We start from the raw sequence: 23,863 nt of genomic DNA, 5'->3' as shown, positions 1-23,863 counted from the left end.
ATGCAGATAATACTGTTTTAAGATTGTGGAACACTTCAAAATAGTTACAATGCCAGCTTCCAGACCAGGTTTCCTCCATTTTAATTTTCAGGTTGTTACATGTTTGTCGCAAGCCCACTATGATTTAAGATATTCCCCATTGTATCTAAATTTTACAGCCTTCATTTTCATTTATCCTCTCAAGTCCTGGCTCCACCTTAAGTCTCTGGAGTAATGTCTGCCTTTTTAACATATCTTTAGGTGATTTATATGCTTGTCAAGGGATGGGAAGCCCCGCTGTCAAAGCAATGCATGCACTCTGTTTAAATAGATCCCTTAAGTGCCTGGTAAATGACAAAGAGCTCTGTGTTGCCTCCTGTAATCCTCTCTGAATCCTTTCACTTCTTGAGATATAAAGATTTTAAAAACCTTTTTATTATGGAAAATGTAAAATACATAAAAGGGAAGGAAAAATAATTTTCTTTCTACCCTTCATAGTTCTTAACTAGGACAGATTCTTACAAAGGACAGATTAACAAGAAAAAAACAAAAATGTACTAACATGTATATTTCATAAATACACAGGAGATACCCAGGAAATGATTAAATCTCATATAACATTTTCAAATAATAGTTTTCAGAGAAGTGAAAAGACAAAGGAAAAAGAATTTGTGTGTGTGAGGGAGGCAGATTCTGTGAAGTCAAATGAATGGGAATTTGTTATGTGGATTGATTTAATGTCATTTCCAGGCAGATAAGGGTCTAAAATTGTCTTCCTCATTTACCTTTGCCTTGCTGATAGAGAAGGAAGGAGAATACTTTTGTAAATTTATATCCTATTTTTAGGCAAATGGTAGAGGGCAGAGTACTTGTATTTGCTTTTCAGTTGCCTTCAGTTCAAAATCATTATTATGCAAATGAATCACAATTTAGGGTGTCCTGTCCTGGGTTCCTACACTTACAACTGTAGAGATAGAGCTATAATAAATCTCCCCTCTACCCTTCACCTAGTTTCAACAATATGTGGCCAAACAAATTTAATGAGTATAATGAAACAAATCTCAATCACCATATAATTTTATTTCTAAGCAATTCAGTGTCTCTACAACAAAGGTTCCCCTTCGTTTACATGGCCTTTGATCACACTACTATTACTAAAAATATTGTAAAATTTTTCTTAATACCATCAAGCATCAAAGCATGCCCTATCTCATAATTGTTTATGATTCTTCTCTCCCTTTCAAGTTTCTTTGTTTGAATCATAAACTAAGATTCATCCATGTAGTCTGTATGTCTTTCAAAATCCTTTTCTTTTAAACTCTAGATGCCTAAATTAAAGGTATTATTCATCCCATTTTACCAAGGGGGAAACTGGAACTCCAGAGATTTTGTAAGCTTGTCTGAGTTTTTTTGGGTTTTGGTTTGTTGTTTCTCTGTTTTGGTTTTTTTTCAGACAGGATCTTGCTATGTAGCCCAAGCTGGCCTAGACTTTATGGTGATCCTCCTGCCTCAGCCCCCTGAGTGCTGGGATTACAGGTGTGCACCATCATGCCTGGCTTATTTGAGGTTGTTTTTTTTCGAGGGGGCCGGTACCAGGGATGGGACTCAGGATCTTGTGCTTGTGAGGCAGGCTGGACACTACTGAGCTAAAGCCCCGGCCCAACTTGAGTTTTAATAGCTAATAAGTGGCAGTGCCAATTAAACTCAGGGATGCCTATTTCTATTGATTTTTCTCTATATTATATTGATACCCTTACATTTTTCTGACTTTTATTTTTACCTTTTCTATTTAGTCCTTCATAATTCTTCCCTAATTATTGGTTTTAAAATATTTTAAGGACCTTAGATGGTCACTTTGAAATGCCATATTTTAAAATACAGACTCTTTGGAACTCACACCCTGAAAAAATTTCAATTACCCCCTGCAAAAATAAGTTACAGAATGAACGAAACCTACTTCTTTATTGCTTGCTTGATCATTTAAAGTTAGTGGCTTCCCAAGGATAGTTGTAGCTACAATGATAATGTGGGACCTTCTTAATCTATCCCCCTGTCTTATTGATGCAATTTCCCCCAGACTGTGGTAAGAATGTATTTAAACCTTGCTAATGTCCAACCATTAAGAAGCTATGTTGCTTAGAAAAAGATGCATGAAAATTCTATTATACAGATTTTCTTTGTTGCATAAAGATTTATAGTACTTTTATGAGCTCTCAAAATTTTGTTTTTAGATTGGAGAATTAATATACATTGTGCAAGGAAATGGTTTGGTCCCCTTGCCTTCCAGTTTCCTTTCAACAGAGCCTTCAAATCCAGTTGACTTCTACAGTTCACTAGAAGAAGGTATAGTATATACAGGTTTCACAGTATTTCATTTTTCATAGTAGTTAAAAGATGGGACTATTCCTTTTATAGTCACTCCTGTAAACATCTTCATTTCTCTAATATGTAATTAGATTTTGGCAGACTGCAACTTTTGTGTCAGCATGCATGAAATAGACTATCATTTTATCAGTTGAAAACATCAGTGGTCATTCTTTTTTAGTCTTCCGATAAGTACTCAAATATGGCAGAAGAAATATTGTTTAGCAGATGGACACTGTGTATTAGCCTGTAATCCCAGCACTTTGGGACACCCAGGCTGGGAGATCACAATTCCATGCCCAGCCTTGGCAACAGAGGGAGACCCAGTCCAGTCAGAAAAAGAGGGGGCAGGGTTGGTGATATGAGGATTTAGCTCAGTGGTAGAGTGCTTTCTTGCTTAGCAATAAAAGAGGCCCTAGGTTTGATTCCAATACAAAAAAAGCTCACAAAAAACAAAAATGGGGAAATACTAATTCTTTTCACTCTGTTTAATGAAGACTGTAACTGCAGTTTTCTACTTCAAATCTCCCAACTTCATCCTGGATTGAGGGCATAAATGTTCAGTGCATTAACAAATGCTTTTGTTTTCCCTAGAGAATAATAAGGAACATCCAGTTTTGTATTTGAAATGCGAACTCCATCAAACCCTAGATGTGAGCCTTAAGGTTCCACTGACTAATAAAGCCAAGGAAAATGCTTTGGCTTTTGCAGCACAACAGGAAATGTCTACAATTGAGTATGAGCGAAGGCGGATCACAGGCACTCTGGAGAGCAGTAGCATCCGTGTGGCTGTTGCCCTCCTGGGGCTAACCAAGATTGAGGTAGGAATGGAAAACAGATGATACATTTCCATTACTAACTCTTACACATATACAGAGCTGTTCCTACTTAATCATAGCAATATTTTTACAAAGAAAATGATGACTACTCTTTTCCCCCAGGAAGACAGCTGAGTAGTGATTTGTTTTAAACATCACTTAAAAATAAATCTGAAACAATACACCCTACTATATAATTTTACACATTACAATGTGGTTCTTAATTTACAGTAATCAATTCTGACTGCACATTGGTATGCTCTGGAAAACATATACTAGTACCCAGGCACCACTCCAAATAATTAATACAAATCTCTGCAAGGGGATGATTAGGAACATGATCTGCAAGTTGCCTAAGATATTCTGCTGTGCATCTAGGAAGAATTATCTCTGGTGACATATTACCTGGCTGAGAATTCACTCTTCACAGTGTCCAGCAGTATGACTACGTGCTTGTTACCTAAACCTCCTCACCTCTCTGTCTTTATATTTTCAATATAGAAATATCGATAGTTAATGAAAACTGAGATAATTATGTAAAATGCTTAGCACATTATCTGGTACAAAATAAAGGTTCTCTTTTTTCATTTTTTATTTTATGAAAACATAAATCAAAATTTCATGATAAAATAACAAAAATTAATACATTGTGTATAATTATCTTTAAAGTTATTAGAGTACAAGACATTGATAAAGATTCTTACAAAGAAGAGCAAAAAGATAATAGCACAAAACTGTGATTGTTGTGGTCATTATTATCACTTTTGCTATACTATATACTACTATAGTGGCTATACTTCTGTTATTATAGCTTGAAATTAAATATGTTCTGTATTTATGGTTGAAAAAAATCTACTATCAATGAGAAGCCAAAGTGATTTTTCTAAATGCAAACCTAAGTTGGGAGTGGTGGAACACACTTGTGATCCCAGCACTAGGGAGGCTGGGGCAGGAGAATCTCTAATTCAACCAGTATGGGCTACATAGCAAGTTCAAGGCCAGCCTTGATCTTGTCTCAAAAAACCAAAAAAAAATGAATTCAAACCTTCTCATGTTATTCCTCTTTGCACATTTCCCTACTGGGATTCCAGTTCATACCTGATGAAAGTCTTAGAATGATTCCATGATACTCTTGGTCATTCCTGCCTTCTCCCCTGATCTCAATTCCACCATAGGAATATATCCACTGGTGACAATACCTCAGCACAGGCACTTGGTGTTCTTAAAATAAGCCAGACATTCTCCCCATGGCCTTTCAGCTTTCTCTATTTGTTTCCCCTAGACTTTAGAGGGCTGCATCCCTCAGGTACTTTGTGTCCATTAAAATGCTCTGAGTGAGTTTCTGCTTTACCACCTCATAGTACATTTTTATGCATTTGTATACTCCTTTAAGGTTTAACTTCATTTATATATATTACAACACAACTCTTGGCATTGGCATTGTGTGAATGACTTAGTGTTGTAATGCTACACTCAAAGCATTCTGACTGTATATTTCTAACAATTAATCATAATTTTTTTTTTTTTTTTGCAGTACCGGGGATCAAACTCAGGACCCTGTGCTTGCAAGGGAGGTGCGGTGCCACTGAGCTAAATCCCTGGCCCTTAATGATAATATTTTAAAGATGACCTGGAGTTTAAAATTCTGATTGGATCAAAAGTAATAAAGCCTAGGGCCGGGGATTTAGCTCAGTGGCACCACGCCTCCCTTGAAAGAGCAAGGTCCTGAGTTCGATCCCCAGTACTGGAAAAAAACAAACAAAGAACAAAGAGTATTAAAGCCTAAAAGTTTGAAATTCTCTGATTTAAACTATTTCTACTGTGTTTTCAAGAAGCTGATAAATCTCTTCAGCTTTAACTTAAATACTTACTTCTACATGGTAGTGCATTTGGGAAGGCTTATGTTTAGCAGTCAGTACACTAGTGCAGTAAAAATTTTCAGTGAGTTGCCTTTTCAAACATTTAGCCTATCATAGTGCTCTCTCTCCCTCCTTCTACTTTAACTTTCAAAATTTATTTTTAATTATTATCTCTTCTGAAAATAGTTACTTAAAAATCGGAAAGGAGGTGGATTTTCTTATGGCATGTTTTTCATATATATATATATATATATATATATATATATATATATTTCTATCTTTTTCCTTTTTCCTATAACTTTCTCCCTAGAACCCAGCACATTTTTTGCATTTATTATTGTACTTAATAAATTATGCATTGTATTAGATTTACTTCGTGTTTACTTTTTCTCCTGTCAGATTGTGAATTCTTAAAAATCAAAAAGCTTTTTTATGTGTTTTTGCCTGTCTTTTGACATCCATTGCATGCTATGTATCCTGTCATTTTTTTCACTGAATTAAAAGTGTCACTCATAACCTGCTTCATTTATACTGTGACAGCTCAGTTTATCTACACTGTCCTATTTTAAGAAGCACAATATTGTGTGTAAAAGATCATTTGCATGGGAGTTGTTTTGTAAGCCACATTATATGTCTAATGGTTGAAGGAACTAAAAACATCAAACCTAGATATGAAGGATTTTTTTGACATCTGCAGAAAGGTGATACTTAGTTGATTTTTATATTCACAAAATTGTCATTGGTGAAAGAAAAGCTCAGTCTCTACTGCTAATAAGAACTATATTTTATGGGTAAATATGAAGAAGCACAGTTTTCAACACAGGGAGGGAAGTACTTTTTCAATGTTATTCACTACTAGAATGGTTCCTTCTCTAGGCAAATTATTCCTCAACACTAAAAATATTAGAGCAACAAACATTAACCCATCTCTCAATAAAGAGTGTCTACAAAGGTTCTACAAATTGTGTTAGTGCTGCCTTCCGTCAACTATGTAATAATGTCTCTCAAAAAATTAATAAATTCAATTCTTTGAGTATTTTTCCCAAATATAGTGTCTAGTAGTTAATGATGTCTTTTATATTATGGAAATAAAAGTGATGAAAATTACATTCCAACCTTATCGTTTTTTTTCAGACTTTTATGCTCTTTCATATGTCAAAGTTGAGGAAGCCTAAGTCTATTTTATTTACAACAGAACTGAGCCTTCCAGAACATTTTATTATCCCTGAAAACATCTACATGCCTCAAATTCCAAAAACTCGTGCTAAATTACTTGCATCTGAAGGAATTAGTGCTGCAGATTCAACAGGTAATCAGCAATATGTTGAGTAGTGTATCTAGCACTGTTCTAGAAAGGTTGATGGCAGAAGCATGTGAAAGAGAATAATGTGTCATTTATGAGGAATTTATTTTTTACCTGAAACACAGTCTTAGTTAAATATTTACTGTTAGTCTTCTGGTGCCTCTGTATTCTGTTGCTGTCATCATGAAAGTATAAACTACATTTTAATATGAATAGTGATACACTGACATTAAATACAAGTGGTTAGATGTAAAAATGTGGCTGAATATCTTTCACCATTTAAAATTCTCTTTTTAAAATTTTACTTTCTTTCAAGTTGCTGTGTCAGTATAGGAATGTCATTTCTTCCCTAGGACTGTTCCTGGAATGTACTATTAACTGTAGTATTATAGACTGCAAGTTATAATTTTGTTAAATTTGGTCTTTTTAAAGTGTTATTTGTTATACTCCTATGGGTTAGTGTTAACTAGAGAATGGTGTGAAATGTTACCAGATTCTGGGGTGCCATTATAGGGATAATTTCCAAGTTCTTGGTGTACTGAACAAAGAACTGGACAAGGCACCTGAAAAAGGTAGCAATGTTTTACATTTATTAAAGATATTAAAGAAATACACTTGGCAGAAAGATAGGGAAAGAAGCACACTTGGCAGAATGTGAATCTGTCTGCTGAATCCACCATCATACCCAGGGAGAGGGCCGCAAGAGTTCCTAACCCAAGAACTCAGATTGGATCAGACTCTGCAAGAATGCCTGCAACCTAGGGTAAAGAAATCCTGAGTCTGAGTTAACTACAGTGTTGCAGTAGAAGGATCAGAGGAGTTATATAGAAAACTACCCAGCAGCTATTAGGTGACAACTAGAAAACCAATCTAAGCCTAATCAGAGTTATAGAAAAACTAGAATATAGCACAGATGGATTCACTAATTTGTTTACAGAAACTATACAAGCAAATTATGCAAATATAAGAAAAAAGTTTAAAATACAAATAAACAACACTTATAGACACTAAAAGTGATGAAAAAGGAAGACATATACTTATTACATTACCAGAGATTCGGCAAAATAATAATAATTTTAAAAGAAGTCAGAGAAAAACAAAAAAATCACATACTAAGGTAAATCAATCAGAATCACAGCAGACTTCTCAACACGAATCCTAAAGGCCAGAAGAACATGAAGTGAAGCATTTCAAGCCCTAAGAACAAATAACTTCCAACCCAGATTAAATAATCCAGCAAAGCTATTCTTTAAAACAGGTGGAGAAATAAGGCATTTCCGTGAACAAGACCAGCTCAGAAGACATATTAGTGCTAAACCAGCTCTAGAGAAAATACACGAGAATATTCTCAGCAGAAACAATGAATCAAACACAGGTAAAAACACAGAGAAAACTAGTGAGGTCAATGGAAAAACAGCAACAAAAACATCAGGAAAAAAATAAAAGATACACCAACAGATAAAGAAGGCAATGATAGTAAATAACCAACACATCTCAATGATATATGTTAATATCAACGTCCTCACCTCTCCTATTAAAAGACAAAGATTGGGAGACTGGATCAAAAAAACAAAATCCAACAGTCTATGACATTCAAGAAACTCATTCAAATCCAAAAAGATATTCATAGGCTAAAAAGTAAAGGATGGAAAAAATATTTCATGCACTAGGACCTCAAAAACAAGCAGAGTTAGCTATTTTATCAGACATAGTAAACTTCAAGCTAAAACTGATTAGAAGAGACAAAGAACGTCCCTATATACTAGTTAATGGAACAATCCAACAAGAAGAGATAACATTGACAAACATATATGCCTCAAATCGTGGAGTACCTGTCTTCATAATACAAAAACTCCTGAAATTAGATGAGATCAAGTGCATTCAGGGTGGTGATATGGCTGTAGACTAAAAACTCCTGTAATTAAATGATCAAATAAGCACTAGCACAATCATAGTAGGGAATTTTAACACCCCACTTTCACAAAGAGATAGATCAGCTAATCAAAAAATAATGAAATTTCAGAGCTGCACCATACCATTGAACATATGAACTTAATGGATATATACAGAGTATTCCACCCCTCTACAACAGAGTATACATTTTTGTCAACAGCACATGGCACATTTTACAAAATAGTTCATTGACTAGTCCGTAAAGCTTGCTTAAATTAATATAAAAGAATAGAAATTGGGGCCAGGGATTTAGTTCAGTGGTTCCACCACCTGCCCGGAAAGTGCAAGGTCCCGAGTTCAATCCCCAGTACCAAAAAAAAAAAAAAAAAGAAAAAAATTACACCATACCTACTAACAGACCACTGTGCAATGAAAATAAAAGTCAATGACAAAAGAAATTACAGAAAAGTTAACAGCTCCTGGAAGATTAACAATATACTCCTGCACAATCAATGGGTCACAGAAGAAATCAAAGAAGAAATTTTAAATTTCTGAAAGTTAATAACAATGATAGCACAACTCACTGAAACCTCTGGAATACCATGAAAGCAGTTTTAAGAAGAACATCTATTGCTATAAACGCTCACTTTAGGAAAACAGAACAAGCTCAAATAGACAACCTTATGAGAAATCTTAAGATACATGAGAACAACAAAACATCCAAATCAAAATTAAGCAGGTAAATTTTAAAGATGAAATCAATGAAATTGAGACTAAAATAAAAGCTAAAAAATCAACAAATCAAACAGCTGGTTCTTTGAAAGAATAAATAAAATAGATAAGCCCATATCCAGACTTAGAGTAAAAGACTCACATCAGTGCAATTAGAAATGGAAAATATGAAATCACAACAGATACTGTGGAAATCAAGAAGACAGTGACTACTTCAAAAAATTATATTCTAACAAATTAGCAAATTTTGAAGAAGTGTGCAGATTCCTAGACAGATACAACCTACCAAAACTAACCCAAGAAGACATAAATATACTTAACCCAGTAAGCAATGAAATTGACACAATAATATAGAATTTAACAAGTAAAAAAAGACCATGACGTTATGGATTCACTGCTGAATTCTACAAAACATTTAAGGATGTTATATCACCAATACTCTTGAAGCTCATCCAAAAAATTGAAATGAATGGAGTGCTCCCAAACTCATTTTTGGAAGCCAGTATCACCTTGATCCCAAAACTGGACAAAGATTCAAGTAAAAAAGAATAGGCCAGTCTTCTTAATGAATATAGGTACAAATATCTTCAAGAAGATATTAGCAAATAGAAAGCAACACATTAACAAAAATATCATAAGTTATACCTTGGTTCATGAACTGAATTTGTTCTATGATCTTGGAAAAGATGACCCTGTTTGTGTTCGTGTGGGGAAGATAGCCACAGTCATGTTTGTTATCCGATGCAGAGTTTGAAAACAAAAACAAAATTTTGCCAAACACTTCTGTTTGTGAAACAAATTGTTTGCAAACAAAAATGTTAACGAACTGAGACTACTGTGCATCATGACCAAGTAGATTTCATCCCAGAGATGCAAGGGTGGTTGAACATATTTAAGTCAACAAATGTAATAACTCACATAAACAGAAGAAAGGTAAAAAACTATATGATCATTTCAATACATGCAGAAAAGTCTTTCAACAAAACCCAACTTCTCTTCATATTAAAAACCATGAAGAAAATAGAAGGACTATACCTGAATATGAAAAAAGCTACATATGACAAACCGATAGCCAGCATCATACTAAATGGGCAAAATCTAAAAGCATTCCCCCTAAAATCAGGAATAAGACAAGGATGTCCACTATCTCTGCTTCTATTCAATGTAGTACTTGAAGCATTAGCCAGAGCAATTAGGTATGAGAAAGAAAATTTTTAAAATGATACATACAGGAAAGGAAGAACTCAAATTATCTTTCTTTGCAGATGACGTGATAGTCTACTTAGAAAACCCATAGAACTCCACCAAAAAATATCTTAGAATTAGTAATGAACTTCAGTGATCTAACAGGATACAAGATCAACACAGAAAAATTATTAGCATTTTGATACACCAACAATGAATGGGATGAGAAGGAAATTATGAAAATAATAGCATTCACAGTAGCTTCAAGAAAAATTAAACACCTAGGAATTAAACTAACCAAGGAAGTGAAAGACCTCTACAAAGAAAACTATAATACTCTGAAAAGGGAGATTGAAGAGGACATCAAAAAATGGAAAGATGTCTCCTGCTCCTGGATAGACAGATTAATACTGTCAAAATGGCCATACTCCCAAAACTGTTATATTCATATTTAATACACTTCCTATCAAAATACCAAGAACACACTTTGCAGATCTAGAAAAAGCAATCCTAAAATTTATGTGGAACCAGAAGAGATCCACAATAGCAAATGCAATTTTGGCAAAAAGAGCAAAGCAGGAGGCATAGCAATGCCTGATTTCAAGCTGTACTATAAAGCATTGGTTATAAAAATGGCATGGTACAAAAACAGATACATGAATCAATGGAACAGAATTGAGGATACAGAAAGTTCCTCAGACACATCCAGCTATTTGATTTTTGACAAAGTGGGCCAAAAGCATAAATTGGAGGAAAGATAGCCCATACAACAAATCGTACTGGGAAAATGTGTGTCTGTGTGCGAAAGATTGAAACTTGCCTCTTATTTTTCACCATATACTAAATTGAAGTCAAAATGGATTGAAGATATAAACATAGAACCAGAAACATTGAACCCATTGGAAGACAAAATAGGTAAAACAGTGACCTGTTTTGAAATGACAACTGCATAACTTGCTTTTCTATGTCCTTCTTGCACAAAGCTACCTGTACAGTGAAGCACATCTCCTTGGGGCCTTGGAAGGGCATGTCACTAATGTCGTGCCTGCTGGCATAGATCTTGGAAATCATCTGTTCAAAAGAGTGGCTACCCTCTCTGCCAGTAGGAATCAGTGAGACAAGACTAAGTGTACTGCAAGTTTTATAATATCCTCAGGGTTGTCTAAAGACATGGCCTGGTATTTGGTAAGCCATTCTCCTGTTAAGCACAACTTACCTTTTGTCTCAAGAACAGCACTGAACTGATGGGGAGTTGGGACTCCGAATTTTTGCCCTAAAGTTAGTGTTGTAGCTTCTTCTGTTAGCATAGGTGTAGCTGTTATTGTTTTAAGGTGGGGTGGCCAACCAGCAGCCACTCTTTCTAATATTTTTGAAAATTAAGCCACACTGAGTGTGGTTTCTGTTCCAGCCTTTGGGTCAAGAGATTCAGAACAATTCTTTTCTTTTCTGATATGTAAAGAAAGATTTTTCTTAAGTCAGGTATTCCTAATACTGGAGCCTGAGTGACGGAGGGCATGTTTTATTTCTCAAAAGGCACTGTCAGTCACTTTTATTCATTCTAAGAGCAGAGACTCAGGACCTTTGATAGCATCATATAAAGCCTTTGCCTTTGGTCTCAAATTTTGGTATACAGATCAGGCAGAAGCCAGCATTCTCAGGAAAGGATGAAGCTGTTGCATGGTGGCAGGGGACTCAAAATCACAGATATCTTGGATTCAGTTCCTAGACAACTGTTATTCCCTGGATGTAAGAATGTATCCCAAGTATTGGACTTTCTGAAAGGATATCTGAGTCCTTTAAGATTTTATATCTCTTCTTAGCTACAAAATTGAAAGTTTGGTTGACATTAGAGTTGGATAGCTCCCAAGTTGGGCTACACCTTAGAATATCATCCATATGCTGCTGGATATTTCCCTGTCTAAGCTCTAGCTTCCTTAAGTCTTTTCCCAGGGCCCAAGCAAAAAATGGGAGGGCTATCTCTAAGGCCCTGTGGGAGAACTGAGTATATTGTTTTTTCATTTAAAGTGGAATTTCCCATTCAAAGGTAAATAGAAACTGGGAATCTGGATTTTTTTTGGGGGGTACTGAGGATCGAACTCAGGACCTTGTGCTTGCGAGGCAGGCAGCGGCACCACTGAGCCAAATCCCCAGCCCTAGCAACTGGGAATCTGGATGGAGGGGAATAAAAAATAAAGTGTCTTTAAGATGTAAGACCCAGAACCAATTTGTGACTTCTGGAAATTGAGAGACATCATTGTATATAGGTATCCTACCAGATGGTGGATTGAGATTATAGCATCATTAATAAGGTGGAAGCCTTGTACCATCCTATATTCTCCTGATGGTTTTGTTATAGGGAGAATGGAAATATTGCAAAGGGACAGGTAAGGCTGCAGAAGGCTATGTTTCAGAAACCTGTGTATGAGAGGCTGGAGGACTTTACAGGCCTCTTCTTTAATTGGATGTTAATTTTGGTTGGGATTGACTAGGATCTTTTAATTTTATAGCTAGGATCTTTTAATTTTATGACTAGGATCTTTTAATTTTATAACTACCAACATTGCTGAATTTTCTCTCCCAGGTATTCCATTATACCATGCAAAATGATACACCTTTTGGCTGATTAGGTCAGGGAGGCTAGGTGTATTCTCAACAGGTAAAATTTGCTTTGGCCTTTTTAGACTTGAATAATTGCTCCCAATTTTGCTAGTAAATCTCTGCCTAGTTAAGGAGTAGGACACCGTGAGACAATTAACTCATGGTTAAACATTTGACTTTTGAATTGACATGTCAGACCAAGGTTAAAGAAGATCTGATTAGAGGTCCCCTCAACCCTAATTATAGTTATAGATTCAGACCAGGATTTTCCAGAGAAGAGTGTTAAAGCACAGTAAGCTTCCCCTGTAGCAAGGAGCAGTTGAATTTGCTTACCCATAATGTACAGTGTCACCCAAATTTTCTCACAGGAAATGGAAATATTCACGGACAGGGGCATTGCGCATTCCCCCAGACCCCTCCAGTTCTCATTGTCAGAGTGGGAGGTGAGGATTTCAACTGGCCTACCTCCTCTCTGTATTGTAGCAAATATAACTCACAGTGTTGTAACTCTAGGAAATATAACAGAGTCAGGCTGAGAAGAATCGAGCACACACCTTGGAAGTTGGAGGCAGGTTTATTTCCCTAGCAGACTGATCGGGGAATTCTCCACAAAGCGATCAGCCCCATCTGGATGGTGAACAGGGTTTATATAGATTTGGAGAAAAGGTGGGTAAGGATAAGTAATGTAAGTTGTAAGACACAACATTGTTTCATTGGGTGAGGTAGATACCTTCAGTTTATACAATTGAATAGAAAGGTACACTAGGATTCACTTCATTTACATATGGCAGGAAGCAGAGGCCACAGAAACCCTGCTGAGAACAAAGGATAATGGAGGAAAACATGTAACATGTCCAGCAAGTCTGAGCGAGATCTGGACATGTTTTTGGTGCAGGAGGGGGTCAGAGCTAGGAGGAGCCTTTGCTTGCTACCTGGTTAGCTACATCATGGCCTTCTTCTGTTCAGAAATCATTTCTCTTCATCTGAACACAGTGACAGACAGTATGATACACATTGTGATACGTCTGTGTACCTGATACACAGATCAAGGCCTGGGTGGTGGCTTAGCACATTTCCATGTTCAGTGTCCAGTTTCCTTCCATTTAAAGAAGGAAGTCTTCCTCTTATTAGCCTTGGCTTTTCCCTTGAACCACTTGGGTGTGCTTAAAGCATTGCTAATTGTGACAGCCATAATTCTGGTCTGCCTTTTTTCTTGGCCCTTCTTCTTTTCATCCTCATCTAGATCCAGATTTTTGAACACAGAAAAGCCTATGTCTAGCAGTTGAGCTATCTGCAGTTTTTGTAGCTTGAGCCAAATATCTGAGTCTGACTGACTTATGAAATGTTGTCACATTCGTGCCTCTCCCTCCTTGGAAGATGGATCTATGTATATTTAAAGAAAGCTTCTACTAATTGGCAATGAAAGCTGGATTTTCCTCTGCCCTGTGTAACTCTCATCCTTTCATGATTAACAGGTTTCTCAATGGATCTTCTTATTCCCATAAGAGCAGTTATCATTTTAGACCTCATGTTCAACCCATCTCTAGAATTACAGTCCTTTTGGTTCTGATAGAGGGACAGTAAACGTCTCTGAGGTGAATCCTTTCTCTTCTCTTACTGCAGCATATTGTTCATCAGCATATCTCTTGGTCTTCTGTAGGGTCCTTTGTTTTTCATCTCGGGTACAAGTGGTCAAGACAAATTGAACATCTCACCACGAGAGATCAAAGGCAAGGGTTAAATTTTGGAATCCATCTTGAAACCTTCCAGGGTCTTCTGAAAATTGGCCTAAATATTCTTTGTGTTGTTGGGTATCTGCCACTGAAAAGGAACTTGGATTTGAGTAGTCCCATCTACCTCTTGAGACTTCTCTTAAGGGCAGGATGATTTGTGATTTGGAAAAATAAGAAACTCCACTCCATGTGTGTCCTTCAGAGCTTAAGGCTGTGTGAGGAGTATGAGTATGAGAAGGGGATTGTGAATAGTGGGTCTCTCTGGGAGCTAGCCTCTGATGGAATTTGTGAGTCATTTGAAGATGATGAGACTAATTTACTGACCTGTGGATTGTACGGAGGAAGTTGAGGAGACCCTCCCAGTGTGGTTGCTTTCATTATACAGGTTGTGCAAATCCATATCCTCTTAAAAGACAGGTGGGCACCTGAGGATGGTGTCGTCATTGATATCATTTTCCTCTCTGGAGGCCTCTTTAAGTACCATATTTCTTGGCCCGTTATAGAGAGTTGGTTTCTGATAAAGAGCCATAAAAGCCAGAACATAAGGATTTCACGTGCGTTTCCTTTCATTTTACTGAAAAGATCTAATTGAAGAATAATACTGTAATTTAGACTGCCATTTTGTACCCATCTCTGGCCATTTTCTAGTTCATAATGGATTCGAACAGTATTAAAATAGAAGAAAAGCTTTTTCTCAAATTTTCAAATTCAAATTGTTTCCAGTTTTTAAGGATACAGCGTAATTGTGTGGTAGATGGGAACTGCAGGGTATTTCTCGTGGCGCTCAAGGGGCCTCCTGGATGGGCTCACCAAGAAAATATGCTATTGCCTCCTGGTGTTTTGTACACTCCTTTCAAGGGTTCTTTCCAGGCTCTTAGTGTCCTGAAGAAAGATATGGACAAGACACATGAAAAAGGTACTGAAGTTTTACATTTACTAAAGGTAGGAAAAGAAGTATGCTCTTCAGAGTGAGAGCAGGGGACTGAGAGAAGCTCACAGTGGCCAGGAGGTTAATGGCAGGGGATTTTGTACACCTGATCCCTCACACTGATGTCAGATCTAGGCCATCCCATCAAAAACCTGCTTGCTTTTGTGCCAGAATTTTAGATAGTACTTACTGATTAGTCCCAGTTGCAGGGCTTTGAAACTGTGTTCTGTGCATGTGTCCTGGTTCTCCATCACTGGCAGGTCACACACACTTACCCAGCCAGCTTCCCCCACCCTAATGTCTTACCTCAAAACTGTGGCTACAAATTTTATATTACAAAGAAAAAAAATTTATAAAAAGAGCCAGAGATTTAGCTCGGTGGTGCAGTGCCTGCTTGGCAAGCACAAGGTCCTGAGTTTGATCCCTGGTACTGGGAAAAAAATTGTAAATTACAGGGTAGTCTTTTCTTTTCTTTTTTTTAATACTGGGGATCGAATATGGGACCTTGGGCTTGTGAGGCAGGTGCAATGCCACTGAGCTAAATCCCTGACCCTATAGTCTTTTCATTTTACCTTCCTAGGAGGACTGGAATTCCTGATGCAAAAGCCAGGTGACCAAGGAGGTAAAAAGAATTTAAAAGTTAATTCTGCTCTAAAGCAACAACAGTGACAGATCCTATGGCAAAAAAAAAAGAAAGAAAAATAAAATAATATTTTAAGCTAGCCAAACAACTATGAGGGCAAATTTGACTTCTCAGCAGTTAGTTTGAGATCCCCTGTCGTCGTAAGTTAACATTTTTAAAAAAATCTTCATTAACTGCAGGTTTTCAACTATTAAAATATTAAATGAGTAACTTACTTGTAGCCCCCTTTGAGATAACTATATATATCTGAGATTATTTGAAAGCACAGCTAAAATTAGCAGTCCAGTCTATTTATTTATTTGCCCATTCATTGAATAACTATTGAGCATCAATTCCCCTGGGCAAATTCAAGAAAATTGCTGTATTCTTCCTTTTGATGGACCCACAGATAAAAAAAACTCTTGTTAGCAATTTACAAAAAAAGGAAAATTAGGACAATAAAATTGAATGCAGAGCTTGGCATGGTGCAGGCCCCTGTAATCACAGCTCTCTTGTAGGCTGAGATAGGAGGATCACAAGTTTAAGCCCAGTCTAGCAACTTGGTGCCTTGTGGAGATCTTGTCTCAAAATCAGAAGCAAAAAGAACTGGGGATATGGCTGCTCAAAAGCCCTAAGTTCACATACAATTACCATAAAAAGAAAAAGAAAAAAAGAAAATGCAATGAAACTTGGTGTCTTTATATGCCCTTCTATACTTAGGTAATGGTAAAGAAAAAGTTTCCCTTTGTCTTCTTAAGGTTCACTAGAATAAACTAACAAAAATAAACAGCGCTACAGGCAAACTAATATATTATTATGCAATAAGGGAAGATTATAGGAGTGTGATTATCCACTCCCTTCACTTTATTCACAAATTTATATAATTTTTTTAAATGAGGAGGAGATTGGGGAATAAATGGGCCCAGAGAAGAGATTAGTTTGTACAAGATTATCCTTTGAAGTTTGAATGAGCCTAAGGGACAGATATTACCTACTAATGGAAGTTCATCCAGCTATGGTTGCAATACTCAATTTTCTTTTCTGAAGTATATAATGGGATTCCAAGGTGGACTGGAAGGCAATTGTGTTCTCTTTTGAGTCTCCTTTTAATGCAGATGAGAATTCCAGAGGGAACCTCTCTCTGCCCTTGGAGTAGAAGAAACAAGATTGCTTTTTAAGGTCTTTTTAGATCAAACTGCTCAACATGGTAAAAAATCATATTTTTGGAGTATTGTTCTTTGAGCCCTAGCATTTGTCCTTCTAAAGTTGGAGTCTATAGCTTGTTCAAATGCCAAGAAATGTCATGTCCTATCATCTGGATTTTCTGCCCACTCTAGGCTTTTTCATCCTACTTTGTACTGTGCAAGAATGAGACACTTTTGGATCCAATATTATTTAAAAAATTTATTTTAAGTCTAATAATTTCAAATAGCCAAGCCAACATAAACATAGTATCCAAGACAGTATATCCTTACAGATATTTTCAGTTTGATAAATAATTCATTTTGACTTTTATTATTTTATATCTATGCATATTGAGTCAATAATTTATAAAATGTGAACTTTAAAAATGTCTCTTACACTTTCTATTAGGTACTCAATGGTGAACATGTGCTCTGCAGTAATACAATTTGAGAGGCATTTAATGAGAAATTTTATAAGCCTTTTCCCTTAGTTTAAGTCCTAGACAACATGCTGTTTATTGGCTTGCTAGCAGCTCGTTCAAACCAATTAGTAAATCAATCTGAAAGAACTTAAAAATCAACTTTGTTCAATTCACAGTTTATTTTTAATACAAAATAATTAGAGAAAGTTTATGGTATTCAAAAAATGAAAATGCTAAACGCAAAGTTAATTCACTGTCAGCAATCCCTTGCTTCCTTCCCTAAAGAGGGGTTAATTAGTGAAATGTTATTTCAGTTCTTTTCTTTGGGAAATTTTGTTGTCTTAGAAGATTATATAGGAAAAGAAGACAACTTTGTTGTTAAAATGTTGGCAAGCTAGGACTCCTTCATAGGCCCTCTCTTAATTTTCCATTAAATGATCCATGAAGACAGAGACATTCAAAAATTAAACAGCAATGGAAAGGAAAGATAACAGCTAGCCATTTACATAAATCCTATGAGAAATTCCCACTAATTACTGAGCTCATATGGTCAGATTGAAAACCACATTTAGAGGCCTCTGCAGGCTTGAGCTCAATTATAATATAATTTAGGTATAAAGATAAAACAGTTTAGTCCTATGATTCTCTTTTCCTCAGAAACTTAGTATTTGAACCTATCAGAAAACCAGTAATCTGCTACCTCATTGCAACTCTCCTGACACTTGGCCTTTAAGAATATGATTCTAATGAATGGATTTAGGAGAAATGCTTTTGAAGGTGGTCATCCCTCCCTCCCTTCCTTCCTTCCTCTTTCTCTCTCTCTTTCTTTTTCTTCTTTCTCGCGTTTTGTTTTCTTTTGCCTTGTTTTGTCTGTGATTCTTTGTTAACGTTTTTCTTTTTCATCCCCCGGACGAACAAATTCTTGAACATAAAATGACTGAAACTGTAGGGAAAATGCAGAGGAACATCATTCCTCAAGAATGGCCAAGATGTTGGGCTGGGGATTTAGCTCAGTGGTTTCACTGCCTGCTGCGCAAGCGCAAGGACCTGAGTTCGATCCCCGGTACCAAAAAAAAAAAAAAAGAAAGAAAAAGAAAAAAACAACAAGAATGTCCAAGATGTGCTGGCTATGGTGGTATTGGCAGATGGGACCCATCTGAGTGAGTTACAGGGGGTGTTATTGGTGGGACTAGAGTTTAGCAGTTAACTAGAAGATAAAGAGATTTTTAATGATATAAGTTTTTCCCTTGGATTACTGGAAAATTGCCAGTGTATACTGAGCAGAAAAGAGGGAGCAGAATGCAAACTCAACAGTCCAAGTAGGTTTATTGCTAAATCTGAGAGAGACTTCTCTGTGAGCAGAATAAAGAAGGTATTTTCTACAGGCTAAGAGGCTTTTTTATAGGATTTTTTTGGAAGGCTTTTGAGGGAGTGAGTCAAAACAGCAGGCTGATGTGTCCTTCTATGTCCTCTGTAACCTGCCAACATGTGCTCAGGGGACCGCTGGTAACCTGCTGGATGTATCCTCTGTGAACTACTGACATATCCACAGGGGACTGCTTGTGGCCTGTAGACAGATCCTCTGTGAACTAAGTTTTTCTGAGATGGTGGGTGGGCTCATTCGAACTGGCAGAATCCCTGTCCATGCTCTGTCAGGCACAAAACTATCCTACCTGATGCAGGAAATTGGCAGAAAGAGTATATATTGAGCTACAGTTAAGATGAAGAGGTCACTGCAGAATGAAAGAGGAATGAGACCCTGTTCAAGTGAACACTGGGAAGGAGAAATAATTTGTATTTCCAGCAGCAAAGGAAGAAAGAAAAGGCAGAAATATTTTTTGCAATTCCGGAAGATAATCGTGACACCTAAATTCAGACATGTAGGGGCTACAGTAAAGCAACTGAATAGTGACAACAAAAGAGGTTTTGAAAAGCAGAAAATGAAAACAACAAATTATTTACAAAGAAACAAAAATTTTACCCAAGGCAGAATTGTCAATAATATTAGAAACCAAAAGACTCAGGACCTATGGTGCTCATGCAAATTGACCGTCAGTGTATAATATATCCTAGTAAACTATTGTTAGTGGTCACTTAGGTCCATAAACTCAGGTCCCTTTTCTTGCTGCTAAACAAAACAAAGTGGAATAGGAGAAATATACCTCCCGGCCTACTAGATATCAGATGGGCTGAATTCATGTCCCCTGAAATCAAAGAATGAATTCCAAAGGACAACAGAGGTTAAGAGTAGGAAAGGTTTATTGAGAGCTCCTGAAAGACAGGAGGGGTCCAGACTGGGTTACCACAGAGGTAATTTATACATGGAAGTTACAATGTAGGTAAAATGGGGGTCAAACTATAATCAACCAATAAGATTACAAGTATAGTCATTTAGGTAATACTGATCCAATAGGGAGAGTATATGGCTGACATCATTAACCTTGGCTTATCTATGACTTCTAAAACAGGAACATCTTGGGGAGGGATGGGTCCAGGTATTCTGGTCACCCACCAGGGTGTCTGAAGCATATCTGGACTTAATGGACTAGGTGGTACTAATTATAGTTTTGCTTATCCTTTAAGGAAGTATGCAAGTTTGTCATTGTGACTGTATCTTGAGGCCTTGCCTTGTTCAGATACACCTCCAGCCACAATCCTGATGGCTTCAATTTTCATTGACTTTCTTGAGCGCAGTCCCTCTCTGACTATTAATTTATGTCTTACTTAGCCACCTATAATAAATAAAGGCCATTTATGTTGATGGAAAAGAAAAAAATACTTTATAGAAAGCTAGCTCCATGGAGATGGAGGGGTCTATTTGACTGAAATCATCATCTCACTTTGTGTAGGTGCCTTAGGGTTGTTTCTAGCAAGGAAAGCACTCAAGCACTGAGAAGGGAATACACTGAGATAATAGGCATGTCCAGGCTTGTCTCTTTGCTTCTTGCACTGGACCTCTCTCTTTCTTGCCTGTGAAAATGAAACTGGATTTTGACCTTCTGGTGCCGGCATCTGCGTATTCTGTCCATTCATCTAGTCCAATGATGGCAATCCTTTTAGAAACTGAGTGCCAAAACCGCAACCCCAAAACCAGTGATTATCACAAAGGGCCAACACTGCAATTAAGCCTGAATATATAGTGCTCAGCTGCTGGACCAATACTGGCTTGGCTTGCTTGCAGACTGAGGGCTCTGTGTACCTGCTGCAGCATGCGTGCCATAGATTCGCCACCACTGATCTAGCCGGAGGACAGGTAGGAATGGTGATTTGTGCACTAGGTCTGAGGAATTTTGGAGAAGGCACTTGCCTCTAAAATAAAAATAAAAAAAATCTCTGTTTTAATATTCCATCTAACCATGCTACTTACACTATAATTCAAACATAAGAGTAAAATAAAAACATTTTCAATGTAACAAGGATATTGAGACAACTCAATAGTCACACTTATTTACAAACAGAAAAAATGAAAGATCTACTTATAGATGAAGGAAATTAAGTTCCAAAATAAAGAATTTAGCATTCAAACATAAGTAGTTAAAAAAATCAGTAAATGTTTGTAAATCCCATGATCATTGGCTGTAGAAGAAGAAAAATTCACATGTTATAAAAATAAACTCAATTACTAGACAACTTTATAAGGAAGGTGTGGTTGTCATTATAGGCATGAAAGATTCTTGTATTTTGGGAGACCAGAGTTAAGTTATTTTAGGATATTTTACGTGAAATATGAATGTTGAAAATTTGGGGCAACCAAAAACTATAGAGATAGAATACATAATTTCTAAGCCAGATTAAAGCAAAATTGTAAAAAAATCTTGAGGAATCTAATAAAACACAAAAACAGAAAAACTCCGGAAAGGATGAGGTGAACAAAAACAAAAAAAATGAAATGTTAAAATAAGCAGTTAGGTTGTTAAAGTACAAAAGCCTCAGTCTGACCTCTGCACTTCAGAAATCAACTAGTTAAGAGGCAAGAGAGAGTTAGAGAAAGAAATTTATTATGAAGATCAGGCTGTTGTTCTAAGTCCTTTCAGAGCTAATAACCAAGTGCAGAGTTTATATAAATATATTTTGGAAAAAGGAAGGGATCAAGAGATGGAGGGAGGGGGAAGGGGGGGCAAAGGGAGAATCCCAGCTCCGCAGGATGGATGTAATAATTATGTGCTGCAAACATATATTAATAAAAATAAAAAAGATGTTAATAATCATTTAATATCACCAAATAGAATCAATTAAAATTTCCAATTGCCTCCTTAAAAAATACTGTTTTAAATGGTGTTTAAATTGTTTTTGCATGCTGTAAGGGTCATAACAAAGCCATCCATTTAATGTTTTACAAAAGGAAATTTAAGGAAGTGTATTTTTAGCCACTGTAGGTGAGTGCTAGAGCAATCATTAAACCTGCAGTGGTCCATTTCTTTGACCCACAGTCAGATGTTATCTTAAGGTCCCCAGATATTCTGGTTTCTGTAAATTTAAAGAAAGATTACTAACCATGAGTTCTTATGACAAATGTTTCTCTTGTTCCTTTTTTTCTGGAATAGCTCAGTAGCAGTTAACATCTTAATCATTTAGGTGTGAATTTTCTTCAGAATTTTGAATGCTAGGCGAAAGTAAAGAAGAAAAAGCAAGTCTGCAAAGGACAGTTTGTAAAGGACAACTTAACCCCATTAGGCTGCTTCGCTGTTTTTAATTATAAAAAATAAAGAATAAACTATAAAATTAGATATTTTAACAATGGAAAATAAAATGCAGCTTTAAGCTATTTATAAAACTACCAGGTAAAATATTCAAATGCCCATGGTGTGTGTTTATTAATTAAAGAATAGCTAGATTATGTAATATTAGAATAAATAGAATTTAAGAAAAGTCCATTTTTTCTGGCCACGTATTCTCAAACCATATAAGGCAAAAATTAACAAACAAAACAAATCTCAATTATAGTAAGAGATCTTATTATAACTGTCTCAATCATTGTTCGGGTGGGAGGAAAATTATTACGGCCCTACTAAACTTAAACAACTAATTTAGTAAGGTTAGGCTTTTCTGTGCCTACTAAGCTTAGTTTGGCTGTGCTGGAATTTTCTGTGCCTACTAAGCTTAGTTTGGCTGTGCTGGAATTCCTATTTTCTCAGCCACACTTGGGCTTTGTCCCTTATAAAGAGTCACATGCATGCCATTCTCTTTGCAACCCAGATATTTCTGTTGTCATGGTTGATAGGGCCCCAGAGTGGTTTCTAAGTTCCTGTGTGGAATGAGGAAAGATCTGGACATGGCACTTAATGTTAAGGAAAAATCAGCAAAGTTTAATGAAGTTTACTTAGGCTCAGAGTGAGCAGGCTTGGGCCAGCGGAAAGAAAAATGGCAAGAGCACTGAATGTCTTGGGTTTAAGAATTTAAAATTTGGGGCTGGATTTAGGGTGTCTCCCATTGGTTCTTCCAGTTGTGATTGACAATTGCATTGCAAGGGTTCTGAGTCACGTCAGCTGTGTCTGTTGTGCCTGTACTTTTCCATAATTCATTCTACTATAATTGGATGTATGAGATGCAGTCCATATACATGAACCTTTAAAGATCTCAAGGTGAACAAAGGTTACTATAGGTCAGTGATGGTGAAAGTTTGAGAGCAGTGGTGGCAAACCTATGGCACATGTGCTGAGGCTGGCACACAGAGCCCTCTCAGTAAGCATGCTTAGCCAAGTTGCCAAGCATCAGATAACAGATATTTTTTTGCTAAACTGAAACCTTAGTATTCAGGTTTAAAGGCAGTGGTGGCACTTTGCAATGAAAAAGTGGGTTCTGGCTTGTAGTTTGTGTACTCAGTCTCTAATAGGTTTGCTATCACTGTCTTAGAGCTTTCAGTGATACAGACAGCCTGCTGTGGCATGTGTGCCATAGTTTGCCACCATGTCTGGGTCATGCTAGAGGATCAGGTACACATGTGTCTTACTTTGAGATTTCAGAATTTTCTGCCTCCAGGTAGGAGGCCTTGGGATGAAGATTAGGGGGTTGTCCGTGGAGTATTGCTCAGGTTCAGGTGAGTGGAGGAGAGTAGTTCCATAGCCCCATTTGTACTATGCATATTACTTCATTTCACTTCCCAGATTCCAATTTCCAGCTTTTCTTTATTTTTATCACCTTTCCTTCTTCCTTTCTTCCTTTTTACTTTTTGTCTTCCCTCCTTTCTCTAATTTCTTTCTTTTCACCCTTAAATATTATTATATATTTTTCTGATGATAGCAA

At 36.7% G+C, this 23,863-nt stretch overlaps 1 protein-coding gene across 17 annotated transcripts in view; it reads left to right on the top strand.

Annotated features, from left to right (window-relative positions):
* The window catches only part of Cfap47 (cilia and flagella associated protein 47), a 512,210-nt gene that overhangs the window by 212,657 nt on the left and 275,690 nt on the right, over positions 1-23,863 (top strand). For all 17 annotated transcript variants that reach the window (XR_015442441.1, XR_015442442.1, XR_015442443.1 and 14 more), the window contains 3 exons: positions 2,211-2,322; positions 2,938-3,164; positions 6,155-6,329. Coding sequence is in view for 14 of the 17 variants with exons in the window: in XM_087189881.1 (XP_087046007.1) it covers positions 2,211-2,322; positions 2,938-3,164; positions 6,155-6,329 (514 nt within the window). In the remaining 3 variants the exon portion in view is untranslated. The remainder of the gene's footprint in view (positions 1-2,210; positions 2,323-2,937; positions 3,165-6,154; positions 6,330-23,863) is intronic.

The sequence above is a fragment of the Heterocephalus glaber genome, unplaced genomic scaffold (assembly GCF_053883595.1).
Source record: "Heterocephalus glaber isolate CG9 unplaced genomic scaffold, H.glaber_assembly_v1.0 deba00001547, whole genome shotgun sequence".
Lineage (NCBI taxonomy): Eukaryota > Metazoa > Chordata > Mammalia > Rodentia > Bathyergidae > Heterocephalus > Heterocephalus glaber.
This window is presented reverse-complemented; position numbering and strand designations above follow the sequence as displayed.